At 52.1% G+C, this 17,657-nt stretch overlaps 1 protein-coding gene across 3 annotated transcripts in view; it reads left to right on the top strand.

The window, feature by feature from the left end:
- The first annotated feature begins 11,812 nt into the window (after positions 1–11,812).
- PAX8 (paired box 8) overlaps positions 11,813–17,657 on the top strand; it is a 34,940-nt gene continuing 29,095 nt past the window's right edge. Inside the window, exons 1-2 of one of the 3 annotated variants that reach the window (XM_060276369.1) lie at positions 11,813–11,953; positions 12,251–12,355. In XM_060276369.1, the coding sequence (XP_060132352.1) occupies positions 12,331–12,355 (25 nt within the window). In that variant the 5' untranslated portion in view covers positions 11,813–11,953; positions 12,251–12,330. Of the gene's footprint in view, positions 11,954–12,004; positions 12,356–17,657 lie in introns of those variants that run through there. The other 2 variants (XM_060276370.1, XM_060276371.1) reach the window with 2 other exon arrangements.

Genomic DNA, 17,657 nt, shown 5'->3' on the forward strand with positions numbered 1-17,657 from the left:
CCAGCAAAGCCTGCAAAACCGAAAGAAGGCAGTCTTGTCCCTCTCTGCAGTCTCTCCCCCCCCCCACAACCCCGTGTTGTCCTCTCCCTCAGGATCCTGCTGGCCAGCTCTAACCCTGTGTGTCCCATGAGGCCAGAGAGAGAGGCCCCTGCTCCACACCCAGCCCTCTCTCGGAGGAAAGGCTACAACTCAGAGGCACGGCACGGTCTTTTGCAAACAGGAGGCCCCAGGGGCATCTCCAAGGGCCGCTACTGCCAGTCAGTGTGGACAATACAGAGCTAGAGAGACCAATGGCCTGACTTAATATGGTGCAGCTGCTTGGGGTGCACTGAATTTTACTGCGTGTTTTACCACATCAGCGCTGTCGTTTGCAGGGGCAAAGATGGGGCAACTATTTTCTCATTTCCTGAAGCCCCCCCCCCCATTCCACCAACTTCAATGGGAGGGGGAAATAACTCCAGTCCCAGACTTGTTGTGAAGATGTGAGGGTTGCTGTGGGCACGTTGCTGGAATGGTGGGGCTTAGGATAGTGCAGTATTCCACCCGGCCCACGTGGGTTTCTGCTCTGTTCTTGTGGAGTATTCTGCCACACTTACTGGAGGAGTTTCATACAGTGTAAATTGTGTTCTGCCAACACAGCTACACCACCAGAAAAAGAACTTGTGCTTCTTCCTGTGGACCCTTAGTTAGCAGATCTTTTAATTTTTATTATTAATTTATTATTGGTTTTTAAAAGAAAAAAATTCAAAAATAATTAAAAGAAAAAACTTTTACCATATGCATATATGAGATTCTCTGAATTTTGCGACTACCCCCCCCCCATCCCCCGTCCCCTGCACAGGTCCTTAAAATTATTTTTCTAAAACTACATATCATTACGTTCTCCACAGTTTTCATTTCCCTAAATTATCCATATTTTTTTGTTTCTTTACAAGTTATTTTTACAGTCCGTCCGGCTAATGTTTTTATTTGTTTACAATGGTCTCCTAAGTAAATTATAAATTCCGCCCATTCTTTTTTAAACTTCTTCTGGATTCCTGAGTCTCCCAGTCAGTTTTTTAAAGTTTTAAAGTTATTCCATTTCAGCATAGCCCAGCAGTTGGGCTTGCCATTCTTCCCTGGTTCTTTCCCTTGTTGGTTCTTTCCATCTTTGGCCTAGTAGCATCCTTGCCAGTTAGCAGATGTTTAATTCAGGATCATGCCCCGCGATGCATATTTCTGTCTGTGCATCAATGTATACTTGATTCATTCCCTTTTGCTGAGGCAAGGATTTGCACCCTCCTCTATACTGAGCCCAGGGGTGGTACGTGGAAACTTCTGGCAGCTGGGATGAGCAGGGTGCATATTCACTCGCCAACATGCAAAGCGTCTGCGGAACGGAATAGGTGGCAAATGCTGCACTGTTTCCTAATCTATCAACGTTTCTCTCTTTTCTTAATCTATTAGCTATAAAACGCTCCTTTGCATCTGGGCACAGGAGTGCTGTGAAAGCAGCGTGGGGGCGGGGAGAACAGGGAGACTCATAAACGCTCCAATAATTGGTTTTTAAGGGTTTTTTTTCCCCCTTCCCTCCTTTCTTCTTGGTGAATTCTCAATTTCCCTATAAAAGAGGAAATTCATTTCCAGACACTAATGTAATGTCAGTGTGCAGGGTACTCAGCATGGATGATGTATAGGGGGACACTGCAGCGAAAGGACTACTTAATGATGCATAGAATTAAATCCTGCCCTCCTCAGCTGAGCCTTGTGCCTCCCTCCTTGTTCCCAGGCTCCTAGGGCATCATGGGATGTGAAGGCAAGGATTTGTATTGCCTGTACTGTGGAACAGCAGTGCCCACCTGGTCCCATCCTGGCCTTCCCATCTCTTATATCTCTGGCGCTCGCTGGTGCTATCAGAATCCTTAGCCCTTATTCCATCTGCTGTGGCTTCCGAGGGAACCTCGGGGCTGCTCAAAACCCCAAGTATTCGGACACAGCTAAACTGAAATTAAAAGACGCCTGCTTCTTGGGAGAAAAGCCTAGACAAACCTAGACAGCATCTTAAAAAGCAGAGACATCACCTTGCCGACAAAGGTCCGTATAGTTAAAGCTATGGTTTTCCCAGTAGTGATGTATGGAAGTGAGAGCTGGACCATAAAGAAGGCTGATCGCCGAAGAATTGATGCTTTTGAATTATGGTGCTGGAGGAGACTCTTGAGAGTCCCATGGACTGCAAGAAGATCAAACCTATCCATTCTGAAGGAAATCAGCCCTGAGTGCTCACTGGAAGGACAGATCCTGAAGCTGAGGCTCCAATACTTTGGCCACCTCATGAGAAGAGAAGACTCCCTGGAAAAGACCCTGATGTTGGGAAAGATGGAGGGCACAAGGAGAAGGGGACAACAGTGGATGAGATGGTTGGACAGTGTTCTCGAAGCTACGAACATGAGTTTGACCAAACTGCGGGAGGCAGTGCAAAACAGTTGTGCCTTGCGTGCTCTGGTCCATGGGGTCATGAAGAGTCAGACACGACTAAATGACTAAACAACAACAACAACAACTGAAACCCTCTGAATTATATCCTGGGCTGTCCTTGCTGCCTGGCAATGTGAGCCACTGCAATCCACTCTTGACCTGCAGTACACGTGAAAAGGAACTGGGGAGTTTAGTGGGCCACAAATTAATCATAAAGCAGGAGTGCATTGTGGCAGCTAAGAAGGTTAATGCAAGTCTAGGCTGCACTGATGGAAGTCGTATAGCATCCAGAACGTGAGAAGGAATGGTACCTGAGCTCTGCTTTGGCTTGGCCAGGTGTACGGGGTGTCCAGTACTGGGGCCACACAGTTTAAAGGGGGATAGTGACAAAGTGGGACATGCCCGTCACAGGAAAAACTGATACAGTAAGGGGCCTGGAGATCTAATAGTAAAATGAGCGAAGATGGAACGACCTGGGCATGTTTAACCTGCAGCCATTACACTGGAGTGAATTCATTTCCTGTTGCTCCAGTTAGCATGGGCATGAAATTGCAAGAAAGAGGAGTTCATATAGGAAAAAAAAGATTCTGATTTCAGTATGGTGGGGGAACCTGCCTTAGAAGGTGGTTAACCTCTGGTAGAGGTTGTTAAGCACTGTCTGGGTGGCCACCAACCCCAGGTGCTTTAGTACTGGACGTCATGCATCCAGGAAGGGCTTGGACTACATGAGCCTCAAGGGCTTCTGAAGAGGTCCCTGGAGGAGCAGACAGCGGCCACTAGGTCTCATGCCAACAAGCTATCGGAAGTTCCCAGCCCTCGGTACTCTCTGTCTTGTCCAGGGGTCGGCAAGGTTTACCTTGCCTGGGCTAGTTCACTCCAGTGGAGATCCCTCTGTGGGCTGGATTGCGCGTGCATGTGCGATTTCCGGTGTCTGCGTCTGCGCAGACGTGGTTTCCGGCGCCACGGAACTAAGTCCCCACACCGCACTGCGCCGGTTTAGCGCAGCGCACGGGGACTCGCCGAATGGGTGGCTCAGTTCGGGGGCGGCTCATGGGCCGGTTAAACAACCCCCGTGGGCCGCTTGTGGCCCATGGGCCTTAGGTTGCCGACCCCTGGTCTTGTGCCTTTCAGGCCCAGAGATGCCCAGGCCCCAGCAGGAAGGGCCAAGTAGCTCCCAGGATAGAGGAGAGGAGAGATGATGGTTGGCCAGATGGGAAACCCAGCCAGATGGGCGGGGTATAAATAATAAATTATTATTATTATTATTATTATTATTATTATTATTATTGGCCTGCCCCTGGGGAGGATGCAGGGTGTGTGATTCCAGGGGGGTTCAGATCCCAGCCCCTACAGGACTCCTCCCTGTGTTCTGACTGAACCCTTCCATGCTGGCAATAAATCTCCCTGTGTGTATTATTTGTTTCTTGTTGACACCCTCTCTGAGTGCTTGGGGTGTTTGTAGGGACTGTGATTATGGGGTGCTGGGGCTTTCACAGCGCCATGTGCATTTGCTTGCATTGTTATCCTTGCACACTGTGTGTGTGTTCACCCATGACTGGCTATGCTATGTGTGGGTAGTGCTGGTGGTGTTGCTCTGGATGCCATGTGCATCAGGAGTAAGCAAACTAAGGCCTGGGGGGCCGGATCCAGCCCAGTTGCCTTCTAAATCCTGCCCATGGGCGGTCCGGGAATCAGCATGTTTTTATATGAGTAGAATGTGTGCTTTTATTTAGAATGCAACTCTGGGTTATTTGTGGGGCGTAGGAATTCGTTCATTCCCCCCAAAAAAATATAGTCCGGCCCCCCACCAGGTCTGAGGGATGGCCCACGGCTGAGAAAGGTTGCTGACCCCTGCTCTAGATGATGTATGGTTCCTCCAACAGGCTAACAGTCCTTTCTAGCCACTTCTGAATGGGGTTTGGATGCAGAGGTTTTTAATCCTGCCTATCACTTGTGGGTATAAATTATGCCATTTCCTATACTTTTGATTGTTCTGTCCATTTCTTTGGTCATCGCAAGTGGCTATTTGTTAACGGGTAGCAGAGGGGGTGCGGCAACCCCATGCAAAATTGTTTCATGCTAATAATAATAATAATAATAATAATAATCCCGCATCGTTTTCATGACGTGACACTCAAATTCTGTAGAGACCTTCCAGGTCGGTCACCAATTTCCAAAATGCTGGGGTACCATGCCTCTCCAGTGCCAATTCCAACCACATTTGCTTAATAAGGACCTTTACCTTTTACCAACTGTTTAGCAATTATATTTTGGAAAGGGAACAGGAATTCTTGTTAGAGAAACCCTCATTGAAACTCATAGAATTGCAGAGTTTGGAGGCACCTTGTTGTTGTTGTTGTTGTTGTTGTTGTTGTTGTTGTTGTTGTTTAGTTGTTTAGTCGTGTCCGACTCTCCGTGACCCCATGGACCAGAGCATGCTTCCACTGCCTCCTTCTCATGAGGTGGCCAAAGTATTGGAGCTTCAGCTTCAGGAAGGATCTGTCCTTCCAGTAAGCACTCAGGGCTGATTTCCTTCAGAATGGATAGGTTTGATCTTCTTGCAGTCCATGGGACTCTCAAGAGTCTCCTCCAGCACCATAATTCAAAAGCATCAGTTCGTCGGCGAACAGCCTTCTTTATGGTCCAGTTCTCACTTCTATTCCAACCCACTACAACACAGGAATCTAAACTAGAGCATACATGGCAGATGGGCATCCAACCTCCAAGGAAGAGTCCACCACCTCTTGTGGGAGTCTGTTTCACCGCTGAACAGCACTTGCTGTCGGAAAGTTCTTCCTGGTGTTTAATCAGAATCTCGTTTCCTGAAACTTGAATCCATTGGCTTAGGTCAGGGGTCAGCAACCTTTTTCAGCCGTGGGCTGGTCCACCATTCCTCAGACCATCTAGTGGGCCAGACTATATTTTGAAGGGGGGGGGGGGAGAGAACGAATTCCTATGCAGCACAAATAACCCAGATATGCATTTTAAATAAAAGCACACATTCTACTCATGTAAAAACACCAGGCAAGCCCCACAAATAACCCAGAGATGCATTTTAAATAAAAGGACACATTCTACTCATATAAAAACACGCTGATTCCCTGACTGTCCGTGGGCTGGATTGAGAAGGCGATTGGGCCGCATCTGGCTTAGGTCCTACCCTCCAGAGCAGGAGAAAACAAACTTTCCCCATCTTCCATGTGGCAGCCCTTTAGATATTTGAAGATGGCTAGGCTATCATATCTCCTCCCAGTCTAAACATCCCCAACTCCCTCAACTGTTCCTCATATGGCTTTGTCTGCAGACCCTTGATCATCTTGGTCGCCGTCCTCTGCACACATTTCAGCTTGTCAATATCCTTAAATTGTGATGCCCTGAAATATAGACAGTATACTTCATTTCCCCACTCCATCTCAGACACTTACACAGATATTTGTAGAAAATTCGAATGTTCGGAACTGGCAAATTGTCAGCCATTAGTGAAAGATGTGACTTGCTTAGTCAATGATGCTATAGCTGCCTTTCTGCAACATTTATCAGCTGAAAGGCATCAACCGACAAGTCAATGTGTTGTTACGGACACACCCTCCTCCTTTTTTTAAAAAAAAACCCACATTGCAATCTTTAACCCACCAAGAAAGTGCCTTTGAACCTCAGGGGAGACTTCACTTTAGAGAAGCCTAACCATTAGGCAACTTCATCTTAGTGTTTATTGGGAAGGTAATGGTTAACCAAGGCCTGATGTTGCTGAGTCACAGAGCATAATTCATCAACCCAGATCTCTTTACCTGTCAAGACTTATCATATAAACATTAATACCTTCCAGAAGATAATCAAAGAACTGCTTAAATTCATCTGAAGCCCCACGGTCATCGAGTAACTGGGTGGGTGGGACTGATGCTCCAGGGGCAAACGCCCCTTTGTCTGGGATCTGAGGGGTACTTCCCCCCCACCTGCAGGAATGATGGGAACGGGTGTGCGATGAAGAAGGGCAGGCCTGCTGCTGCGGTTCAAGACAAACCCGCTACGCACACAGAAGCGCTGATCTACTGTGCATGTATTCTCATCTCATTCAGATACAGCCTTTTGTTCCAGAACCACAAACTGGCTTTTAAAAATTCTGCAGCGCTTCCTTTCCTTTTGTTAACATTGCTGCCCCCCCCCACCTCTCACCCAAACACCCCAAGAGATTCCAGTTTAAATATCTGGGCAAGTACTTTCCTTCACACCCCTGAAGGGAATTAAGAGTAACCTCATGTATTCTGATACCAAAGAAAAACACCACAGGAGCATGGAGCACTTTGTCAAAACACCTGGAACCCCCTGGAAGCTTGCTATCACTGGACAGAGAGTGTGGGTGGTGCGTGCCCAACATTTGTGACAATATTACATCCCGTTTCCGTCTTCTAAGGCATTAGTGAACTTTCCCAGTTTGATGCCACCTGCAAATATGAGGCACTCTGTGATCAAAGATGTCAAAAGCAAAAAAATCCTGTATTGCAAGGGGTTGGACATAGGCAGGTCTATGTTTCTATGAACCACCAGGGCAAGACAGAAGCTTGTGCCTACCCACCCAGTCCAGGGGCATAGGAAGGGGGGGTGCACCCCACACCGCGGGGGGCGGCACTTAGCGTGGGGTCTGGCCTGCAGCACGCCCAAGCCACGTGTGTCTCCTGGGAGTGACGTGGTGGCTCGGGGCCCTGTGCTGCCCGAAACAGCAGCATGGGGCTTGCATCCACCAGGCGGACTCTGTGGCCAGCTCGCCGCGGTGCCCCCCTGGGCGGATTGCCGCGCCGCACCCCTGGACAGATCGCCGCCCCCCCCCGCCACTCCGGGTGCTACGCCCCTGACCCAGCCTATGTTGATGAGGATTCACTAGTGAGCGCTTTTAGGGAAAGGAACGCCAACCAGCTACAAAATTAATAAGAAATAAATAAATGTGAAATGCTTCTCTGCCTATCAAGATAATAAAGCTGCATTCATACACTCTTATGGTCTCCCTGCATGATGGACACATCATGCAGACAGTATAAAATAATAGCAGAGGCGATCTGGCACATTCAGAATAGTACATAGAATTTGCAGATGTGGCAAACAGACAACAGATTTTTTTCCTGATGTCTAATGACTGAGGAATACAAACGGCAGCACTGAAACTGAAGGAATGATTAAGCAACGCAACTATCATTTCATGATCCACTGGGGGGAGGGACATAACTAAAACTTTTACTTCATTGTACAAATCAAATGTTATCACAGAACATAAAGAGCATGATTGAAGCTGATGGTGAGCTCACAGATGTCACAGGAATGTCCATCATTTGGGGAGTATGCTGATTAATTCTGTGCCATGAGAGTGGGGATGATATAACCATGATGGGCAACATTTTTGGTCTCTACACTGGAGTCTGTTTTACAGCTTACTGGAATTTGGTGCAGCCCTTTTTATTTAAACGAGACCTTCCAAATATAATTGGTTGCTGCTGCTGCTGCAGCAGCAGCCCCTGGAAAGCTAAGTAAAGGTAAAGGTGCCCCTGACCATCAGGTCCAGTCGTGTCCGACTCTGGGGTTGCGGCGCTCATCTCGCTCTATAGGCCGAGGGAGCCGGCGTTTGTCTGCAGACAGCTTCCGGGTCATGTGGCCAGCATGACAAAGCCGCTTCTGGCGAACCAGAGCAGCACACGGAAACGCCGTTTACCTTCCCGCCGGAGCGGTCCCTATTTATCTACTTGCACTTTGATGTGCTTTCGAACTGCTAGGTGGGCAGGAGCGGGGACCGAGCAACAGCTCACCCCGTTGCAGGGATTCGAACCGCCGAGCTTTTCCTTATTCATCATCTGGTGGTATTACGATGCAGTCCTAACCAGTTATTTATTTATGGGAAAATATTTATAGACCGGTGGCTTCAGGGAGACTTTAAACAGCGTTGGGGACAAAACAGTGTCCGGTGGAACCTCACAACACAAGTGTCACGGTCCGGTCAGCGGGCGGTTGAAGCCCTGACTGGGGACGTCAGGACCAGAGGCAAGATGGTGATGTAGAAGCAGGAACAGGTGCAGGGCTGAGGGTCCAGCAGCAGGCAGTCGCAGGGTCAAGGAGCAAGGCAGAGGCGAAGGTCTGGGAGTCAAGGAGCAAGGCGTCAGCAGGGCGAAGTCCAAGGGTTGAGGATCAAGGCGTCGGCAAGGCGAGGGTCCAAGGAGCAAGAGACCAGAGGCAACCAGGCAGGGATAGCGTTGCTGTGGCAAAGAGCTGGAGGGAAATGCTGAGCTTTTATCCCTCCCAGCTCCTGCCACCAGGTGCAGTGAGGTATCAAGTGGCCTCACCTGAGTGACCACTCCTTGCCTCTCTAGCACAAGCTGAGGCCTCACCTGAGTGGCCACTCCTTGCTTCTCCAGCACAAGCTGAGGCAGGCCCCAGTCCTGCAAAGCACTACAGGCCCCAGAGCCTGACTCCTGCCCATACTCCTGACAACAAGCTCCAGGGAGTCAAAACACACTCCACAGTCCTACTCTGGACTCGACTGCACAGGTAGGAATGAAACCACTGCAGTCTGTGATCCCCACCCCAGGAGGATGCCAGAGTCAGTGGTAACCAAAGCCACTGAGAGACTGAGTAAGGGCAACAGGGGCTCACTCCATCACCCAACTTTTGAACAAGTTCATTCACGCAGAGACAGTTCCCAAACCAGGCGTGAAGTTCAAGATACCAGCCCACTCCTAAAGAAACCTTCCCTGGGCCTCTTGGATGGGAATAACTGCCAACCAATGGCAAAGGCCTCCTTCTTGGGGAAGGTGTTGGCGAGGGTAGCAGTGGGGCAGCTGCAAGCATCCTTGGATGACACAAAATATTTTGATCCATTCCAACCTGGGCTCCACCTGGTCATGGGACTGAGTCTTCCTTGGTGGCCTGGATGCCTGCTTCTTGGTCTCACTGTAGCTTTTGATACTTCCTGGACCAGCTCTGTGGGCTGGAAATTGGGGGGCACTGTATTCCAGTCCTGCATGAGGGATCAAATCCAGTAAGTAGCATTGGGAGGGTGCTTTTCGGCCCCCTGCTGGTTTTTCTATGGAGTGCCACAGAGTATTATTTTATCCCCAATGCTGTTTAATATCTACAAGAAGCTGCTGGGAGCAGTCATTAGGAGTTTGGGGGAAAGACACCATCAGCATGCTGATGACACTTAGCTATTCCATGTAACACCTGAATCATCAGGGGCCATGCAAGACCTGGACCAGTGCCTGAGCTGAGTGGTGAGATGGGAGAAGAGAAATAAGTTGAGCCACACAGCAGCACTCTGGGTGGGTGGTTCCCATGTCAGAGAAACAGGTCAATTGCCTGCCTGAGACAGGGTTGCCCATCCCCTGGAGGAGCAGGCATGCAGTGCTTCTGGAGCTGGCTATGTCGCTGAAGGGCCAGGTAGCCTCCATGGCTAGAAACACATTTTTCCAGCTGTGCCTGGTATGACAACCATTCCTGGGCTGGGAGACCTTGCTCAGGCATTAGTAAATTCAAGATTAGATTACAGTGGTACCTCGGTTTATGAACACAATTGGTTCCGGAAGTCTGTTCATAAACTGAAGCGTTCATAAACTGAAGCGAACTTTCCCATTGAAAGTAATGGAAAGTGGATTAATCCGTTCCAGACGGGTCCGCGGAGTACTCAACCTGAAGCGTACTTAACCCGAAGCATGGGTGTAATTGGTTCCGGAAGTCTGTTCATAAACTGAAGCGTTCATAAACTGAAGCAAACTTTCCCATTGAAAGTAATGGAAAGTGAATTAATCCGTTCCAGATGGGTCCGCAGCGTTCGTAAACCGAAAATTCGTAAACCGAGGTGTTCATAAACCGAGGTTCCACTGTACTGTAATATGTGCTGTGCAGGGCTTCCCTTTTGCTTGCTCCAGAAAATGCAGCTAGGGCACAGCATATTCATTGTATTTCCAGCAATTTATTGTAAATTGCTTAGAGCTTTTGCTACAATCAAGTGGTACAGAAATTTTGTCACCATCCCCACCCCTCAAATACAGAGCAATTCTGCATTTCGTAGCACAGTTCCCCACCTTCCCTTAGAGCTCCGGTGATTTTGCCAAAAGTACCCTAGTCCATGTTGTGGTGTGTTATGTGACCTCACCTCATCTGTTGTCATTTCTCTCCTCCTTTCTGTTCTGCAGACTTCTCACTTATTATATTTACCAGAATGGAGTAGTCCACCAGCTGGTGACAGCTGCAAAATAGTAACTTGAGGGCAGACACTCAAAGGGTGGAGCCAAGCACCAACTGCACCCCCGAGTCACACACCTCCACATACCAGAGCGAAGCTACATGTGAGTTGCTGCAGATCAGGAGCCCCCAAAAACCTAACTGGCAGCAGCCTCTTCTGGTTTCTAGAGGGAATCAGAAATCCTTTACTGATTCAGCAGATCTGGCAGCAATCAACAGTAGATCCTGATAGACTTTTACCCCTCCTCACCAGGGGTGTACCTAGAGGTGGATCAGGTTGGCCCCCATCAAGGACACAGAAAATGTGTATTTCCGCTCTGGCTCAGAGCGGCTAGGAGCTTACCTGCCTGTCTGCAAGCTCCTCAGGCTGTTCTTCCACTGCTCTGGGCAGCCAACATCTCCTTGCCAAGGGCACAATTGAATCTCAGTCAGCAAAGCATGAGACTCTTCATTCCAGGGCCATAGGTTTGAGCCCTACGTTGCGTGAAAGGTCCCTGCATTGCAGGGGGTTGGACAAGATGACCCTCGTGACCCCTTCCAGCTCTACAATTCTAGGTACGTGTGTCTGCTCCTCGCCCTTCCACTGAAACAAACTCTTGCTCCAAGGGGGGATTTTTCACCAGACCTTCTGTAGGGTAGCTGAACAAATTTACAGGATGAGGCCCTCGGAACCAATAAATCCTCTGCAAAGGGCTGCAGTGTGATGGCAGAGTGTCATTTCCCCTGGTGGCATTTCCAGGCAGGGCTGGGGGAAGACCGGTGCCTAGAAACCCAGGGGGAGCCGTTGCTGTCAGCCAGTGCAAGCAATACTGAGTGAGGTGGCTCTCTATATTATGCAAGGGCACAAGTAGGCGTTCCACCATAACAGGCACTCCCTGCTGCCCCAGCCTGAGGTGGGCTGTCAATCAGTGGGGGCTACAGCTGGGCCTAGCAGTCCAGGGCAGGTGATGTGGACCCAGGAGGGAGATCTCCCCGCCAGGCCAGGCCAGGCCAGGCCTTGCTTTGCTTTCCTCCCCTCCTGCCTGGTTTCTTTCACAACAGCTCCTGAGCAGTTCTTTTTAACTCTTAAAAGCACTCAGCCATGACCCCCCTGCTTTCTCTCCCCCTCCAAAACCCCAGGCAGCCAATCCAGCGCCTCTTCGCTTGCTGAGGCAGAGCTGCGAGGGGGCTGTGTGGATAAAACCAGCTTGGCATGCCTCTTTTCCTGGGGACAAAACGGCCGGAGAAGCCGCCCAGGACCAGTAGCTCCTTTCTCTGGCTGGCCGGCAGAGGCGACCAGGTAAAGGGTCCTCCTGGGGCGCCAGAGGCAGGAGACCTGCGCGGGGGTGGGGTGGAGAGGTGCCAGGACCACGCAGCTTCCCGGGAACCTTCGCAAATCCTAGGGTCGTCGAGAAATGGGTACGGGGCCCCTTCCAAGAACCCTCGGCCCTCCTCGCCTTGGGTGCTTCTGAGGTCGGCTCACTGAAACAGGCGCGTCCAAGTCAGGGCCAGCAGGTGCCCCGAAAAGTGCCCTCTGCCGGTTTTGCTGGGGCGGCCCCCACCTTTCCTCAGGCCGCTCTCGCTTTCTCTCCCCCAGCAGCAAGAGCAGGGCTTCGGATCCCTCCAGGAAAAGGACTCGGCGGCCTCTCGCCAGCCCCCAGACGAGCCGGCCAAGCCATGCCCCATAACTCCATCCGCTCAGGTAAGCGTTTCCGTGGCGGTGGGGCAGGAACCAGGGTGGGAGGGAGTGGGGGAGTCACTCGCCTACTTCCAACCTGTACTTCGGATGAGAGAAGAGCCTCTCCCCCGGCTGCGTGCCTTCCACTCCCAACTGGCGCCCCAACTGCCGCTGCTCCCTCCATCTGGGCTGCCGGCTTCGGCCTGCCGGTCTCTTCCACCACCCCCCCAGCCCCCTCGCCCCACGCGCGTTGGGGAAGGAGGTCCGGGAAGGCATGCCGCGGACGGGAAGGCAGGGCTTTCCCGGCCCGCCTGCGCGGAAGTTGCGCGCGCCCAAGGCCAGCCCGCCCGGGCGACCTCCTGCCGCGGCGAGCCAGGCTTGCGGGGAGGGCCCACCCGAGGGGGGCCGGCGGGCCGGCGGGCTGAGCCCCATGGCGAGCAGCCCGAGCGAGTCGCTGGGCTCTCACCCGCCTAGCCAAGCGGGGCGCAAGAATCCGCCTCTGCGCCGGCCTTGGTCCGCTTGCGGAGGGAGGCAAAGGCGTCCTCTGTGGCCGGAGAAGGGGTCGCTCCTGACCGACTCGCCCCACCCAGGGGCACCGGAGAAAGCCTCCTCCAGCCCCCGCCCCACAAAACACACAAGCTTGGAGTGAAGTGCTCGCCTGCCGTTCAAACTCTCACGTAACAACCTCCAGATCCCCTGTTTTTTGAGGGTGAAGCTGTTGCCCAAAGCAGCCGCTTCTTCATTCCATGTGGGGCTGAGCCCCGGGGCGAAGAGGGAGCTGGGCTGCTACAGGAAGCTCACCTCCTTCTTCTCACCCTAGCAAAGTTTCGACGTGCGGGAGACGTGGATCGGGATCAGCGGGGTCTGCTGCGCCCCGCACACACCTCTGAGCGCGCGGGGAGAGTCACAGCCCGCCCACCTGCCCAGCGCGGGGCTCCTTTTCCAAGTTGTCCAGACATTTGCGGGGTTGGAGGCAGAAAAGCCACCCCGAGGCCTTTGCCGGCTGAAAGTCAGGTCTGTGGCTCCCTGGCTAACCGAGTGGGGCCAACGCAGTATTTTCGTTTCATCCTGAGCTAATATTCAACTGGGCTCCCTTAACGGAGAGGCAGGTGCCCATGGGCGTAGGCATTGGTGGGGCAGGAGGGGAGCTGCCCCCCTAAATCTAGTAAATCAATAAATATACTTAACTAAGTGAGGTTCTGCCCCCTAACATGAAGCCTGCCCACCCCAACATAAATCCTGGCTACGCCCATGCAGGTCGTCAATTTCCGTATTATTTGCATTTTCTTCTTCTGGGGTAAACTTAAGAGAACAATCGTGAGATTTCTCAGGAGGCAGAGCGCCGGAGAATGGCCAGCGGCAGGTTGGAAAGAGAAGGGGAAGTTCAGTTCAGTTCCCATTAGCGTGAAATTTGGGTGTGGGGTATCGCTGCTTCTGCTGCATGGTTCGCCAATATTATTATTATTATTATTATTATTAATTTATTAGTATGCTGTTGTTGTTTGTTGTTCCCCACCAGTTGTGCAACCATTTAGGCTTTTAGATGTCAAAATTTCCCTTCTTTCCCGGCGCTGCAAAAACTCTCAGGGTTGCCACAATATGGGAATTCACTGTAGCATTGGGTCGCCCAGCTAATTCAGTGTCCGTTGCCTGCTGAGCAACAGACTTTTTCCCTTAAAGTAGTTCATACTGCAGTCTTGTGAATGCTGGGCCAAACATTACGTTTAAGAAAAAGCAGGTGCAAAGGAGTCCAGCCGCTGCCACGTGTCGGCCTCTTCGGACTGAGGCGCGTCTGATCCCCTGGGTCAGGTCTCCTGCCGCCGCCGAGGACGTCCTGCCCGCCAGCAGCCCTTCCACACTGGATAGCGGGGGGTTCCGAATCCCATCCACTCGGCTGCCTCGGGCCACGTCCTCCTGTTCGCACGCTCGCCGGTGCCTCTTTCGAATCCGAAGCAAGTCCCGCTTCGCCCCGAGAGGCTTCGGGGCGGGCCGAGGCCCCCTCCCTCCCGTGGGAGAAGCAGGGAGACCGGCGGCGGCTGGCAGCGACAGTCGTCCCCTGGTGTGCGGAGCTCCGGGGCCTCCAGTGCCACCCCACCGGAGGGACGCTACCTCCTCCGGCCCGCCACGTCGGTTAAGCAGTCCCAGGCCTACCTTCTCGTCGACCATCGCCCCCTCCCCACTTCCCTTTTCTTTTCAGGGCTTCCTTTTTTTCCTTTCCCGCAAACAAGGAGGGCCCTCGAGGCGTCCGCTTCCATCTCCACAATTTCGTCTCACAATTTCAGCGGCCGTTTTCTTGGAGACTTAAAAGCTTATGTAGAGCCTGCATTCTGGATCCGGCCAGACTCAGAGGCCCACTGACCGAGTCCAGCATCGTGTTCTTGCAGAGGCCGAGCAGGTGCCTGTGGAGAAACCCGCCGGCAGGATTCGACCACAAGCGCCCTCTCCCTTGCTGCGGTTTATAGCAGCTGGCATTCAGAAGCTTTGCTGCCTCCAATTATAGCCGCAGAGCCGAGCCATCGTGGCCCTCGACGGCCCTCTCCGGCATGACCCAAACGATCTCGTCCAACTCGGAATATTTCTGCATGAAGGAAACGCGCAGGCGGAGCTCTTTTGCAGAGCTAGCTTGGCCACAGCGAAAGTAGAATCAATCGATCAAATAAATAAATAAATAACAAGATCATCTGAATGGTCCCCGCTGCCCACGTCGAAGTCTTGGGGCGCCTCTGAAGACTGTCGGTATATTGCAGGAGTTCTTATGCGCATTTCTTCGCCATGCATAGCCTACATTCCCAAGCGCTCCTTCTGTCCCAGGCGCAAACGGGGCATTTGTACAGGATTCTCGCTGGGGCATCCGGACAACCCCAACATCTCTTCAAGAACCCGGCAACCCCCTTGCAGATGAGACGGATCCGTCCCCGACTCCCCGGGACTCTGTTCTTTGGCTCGGGCTCGGCCGCTCCCATGTCCAAGGGGCGGGAAGGCGATGGTGGGACTGGGAGCGAGGCGCAACCCTTTTATTTTGGATTCGTCTCGTCGTGTTTCTCTCACGGGGCTCGCAAGCAGCTTGAATGAAAAGGTGCCCGGTGTGGTGTTTCCATCTTCCTCTGAGGCAAGCTCTGCACCCAAAATGGTTCAATGACAAAATCGATAACATGGGGGGGGGTGCGTCCCCCTCTTGCCTCGACAGCGACCACCTTCGGGCTCCTGTCTGCCGCATTTCGGGTTCTGACAAGATTCGGCTTTTCCGGAACCTTTGGTGACATAGGTGCCAACTCCCTGGGGCCCTGGGTGCTCGAGCAGCCACAAAATTCCCCCTGAGGGGACCGGGCACCCACAGATTTCGGTGCCAGGGCACCCATGGTCCCAGGCACCGACCGTCGAGGGTCCAAGTTTGGCACTCCTGTTTGGTGATGACCGGCGCGCTGGAGCGAATTTGCTTTTCTGACTTTTAAGACTGAGTCGAACACTTCTTGATTCCATCCCATGTGGGAATAAGGAGGGAGAAAAGGCCCTCGGAAGTTCGTGGCGCCAGATCCACTGCCTTTATTTATTTATTTATTTATTTATTTATTTAATTTTATTTTTAAAAACGACTGGCGAAGAGGGAATGTGAGCGAAGCTTGTCAAAAAGCAACAGACGCGGCTACTGTGTTCGAAGGAACAGAGAACGGAACCCGGAGCTCCACGGGGAGATACTGCGGAGGGCGCGTAAGACCACCTCGCAGCTCCTGGGAGTCGGGTACGGTACACACGTGCAGGATGACCCGCTGGTTTCCAGGCCAGAGGGCAACAGGGCCGGGCTGTTGGCCTTTGGCTGTGCAGGCTAACGAGGCCACTCCTACTTTCCCTGCGGTGCCCAGTCTTCTCCAGGCGAAATCCCCGGTTTTGCGGCTCCGGCAGTTTGCGCATCTCGGCAAGGAGCTGGTTGCTCTTCTCTCGCCAGCTGTTTGCCCCCGACTGCTGCTCCATGGAAATGGCTTGCTTGTTGTAGCCAGCATGGCGGGGAACGGGGTGGAGGACAGGTGCCACAAGAACCAGCTCCTAGGGGCTGAGGTCCCTTCTCCCTCCCAATAAAATATTTGAGGGGGTCGCCGTAGCGATGGGCACGCACTGCCATTCAGATGGTGTGCATGTGCCACGTCTTATGATCAATTATTGTGCCACATCTTATGATCTGATCCGGAAATCCGTCACGTCGAGGAGAAAAAACCAAGTGAGAAGCGACCCGGCTTGGTCAAACTTCTTTCCCTCTCTGCTGTTATTCCGGATCTTCTGAGATCCCGCGAAATTTGCTGCATTTCGCGCGGTGTTAGAGCAGAGAAAGTAACATGCTAGGACGAAGGCGGGGAGAAAGATCTCCCGGACCTCCAGCTCGCAGCTTGAGAGGCCGGCGAGGCCAAATTCCTGCCTAGCGCTGCGAGGGGCTGGGCGCTTCCAGACGAGCCTTTGAATGTCCTTCATGCAGTTTTGCGTCTAGATGGAAGCCGATTGCAAGAGTCCGACAGCTGCACAACCTGGCTGCGGGAGCGCAGTTGAGGCACCCGGGGAGCCCTTGTTGTCCGGGGGCGGGGGCGGGAAGCAGCGGGGATGCCCCTCCGGGCCTGAGGGTTTTGCTGCGCATTTCCCGTTTGGGAGCCATTTCATGCCCGCATCCTTCTCAGTTGGCTCGCTGACTTAAGAAACCTCATTCCAGGAAGAAATTAATTAACACTGCAATTAGCTATTTGATTAGGAGGAAACGGCAGCCCTCCCTTCCAAGTGCAGGTGTGCAGGGGCTGGCTGAAAACCTGTAAGGTCGTGACTCTCCCCATCCTTTTTTATGAGGCTGCATTTTTAATTTTAATTTATTTTTAATGTATTTAGTCTTGTTGTTGAATTGTATTTTAACTAGTTGTTTTATATTTGGTATTAGCCGCTCTGAGCCCGGCCTGGGCTGGGGAGGGCGGGGTATAAATAAAATTTATTATTATTATTATCCCCTGCCACTCCAGCCCAGGGATACCGCAGGCGCTGCTTTGAAAGTTAACTTTTTACAGTTCTGCTGGGCTAGGCTAGTGCAACGAGCAATCAGGGGAAATCACGTACCCCGGGGGTGCTAACGCGGTGAAGAGAAGCATTAAAAAAAATGGGAGGGGAGGAGGGAACAACAAAGCCCACACAATTCTGTTGTGTTCATCCTGTAGATGCTCAGACCCCACCAAGTGCAAGACCCCTCCTCGAGTCCCTACTTGCTGCTATTTTCAAGAGCATCCACAAATATAATTCTTCAGGCGGGGGTGGGAGGTGCGGTTCTCCTACTTGTACCCAAAGCGCCGCAGCCTTTGTG

This window comes from Zootoca vivipara, chromosome 6 (genome assembly GCF_963506605.1).
Source record: "Zootoca vivipara chromosome 6, rZooViv1.1, whole genome shotgun sequence".
NCBI lineage: Eukaryota > Metazoa > Chordata > Lepidosauria > Squamata > Lacertidae > Zootoca > Zootoca vivipara.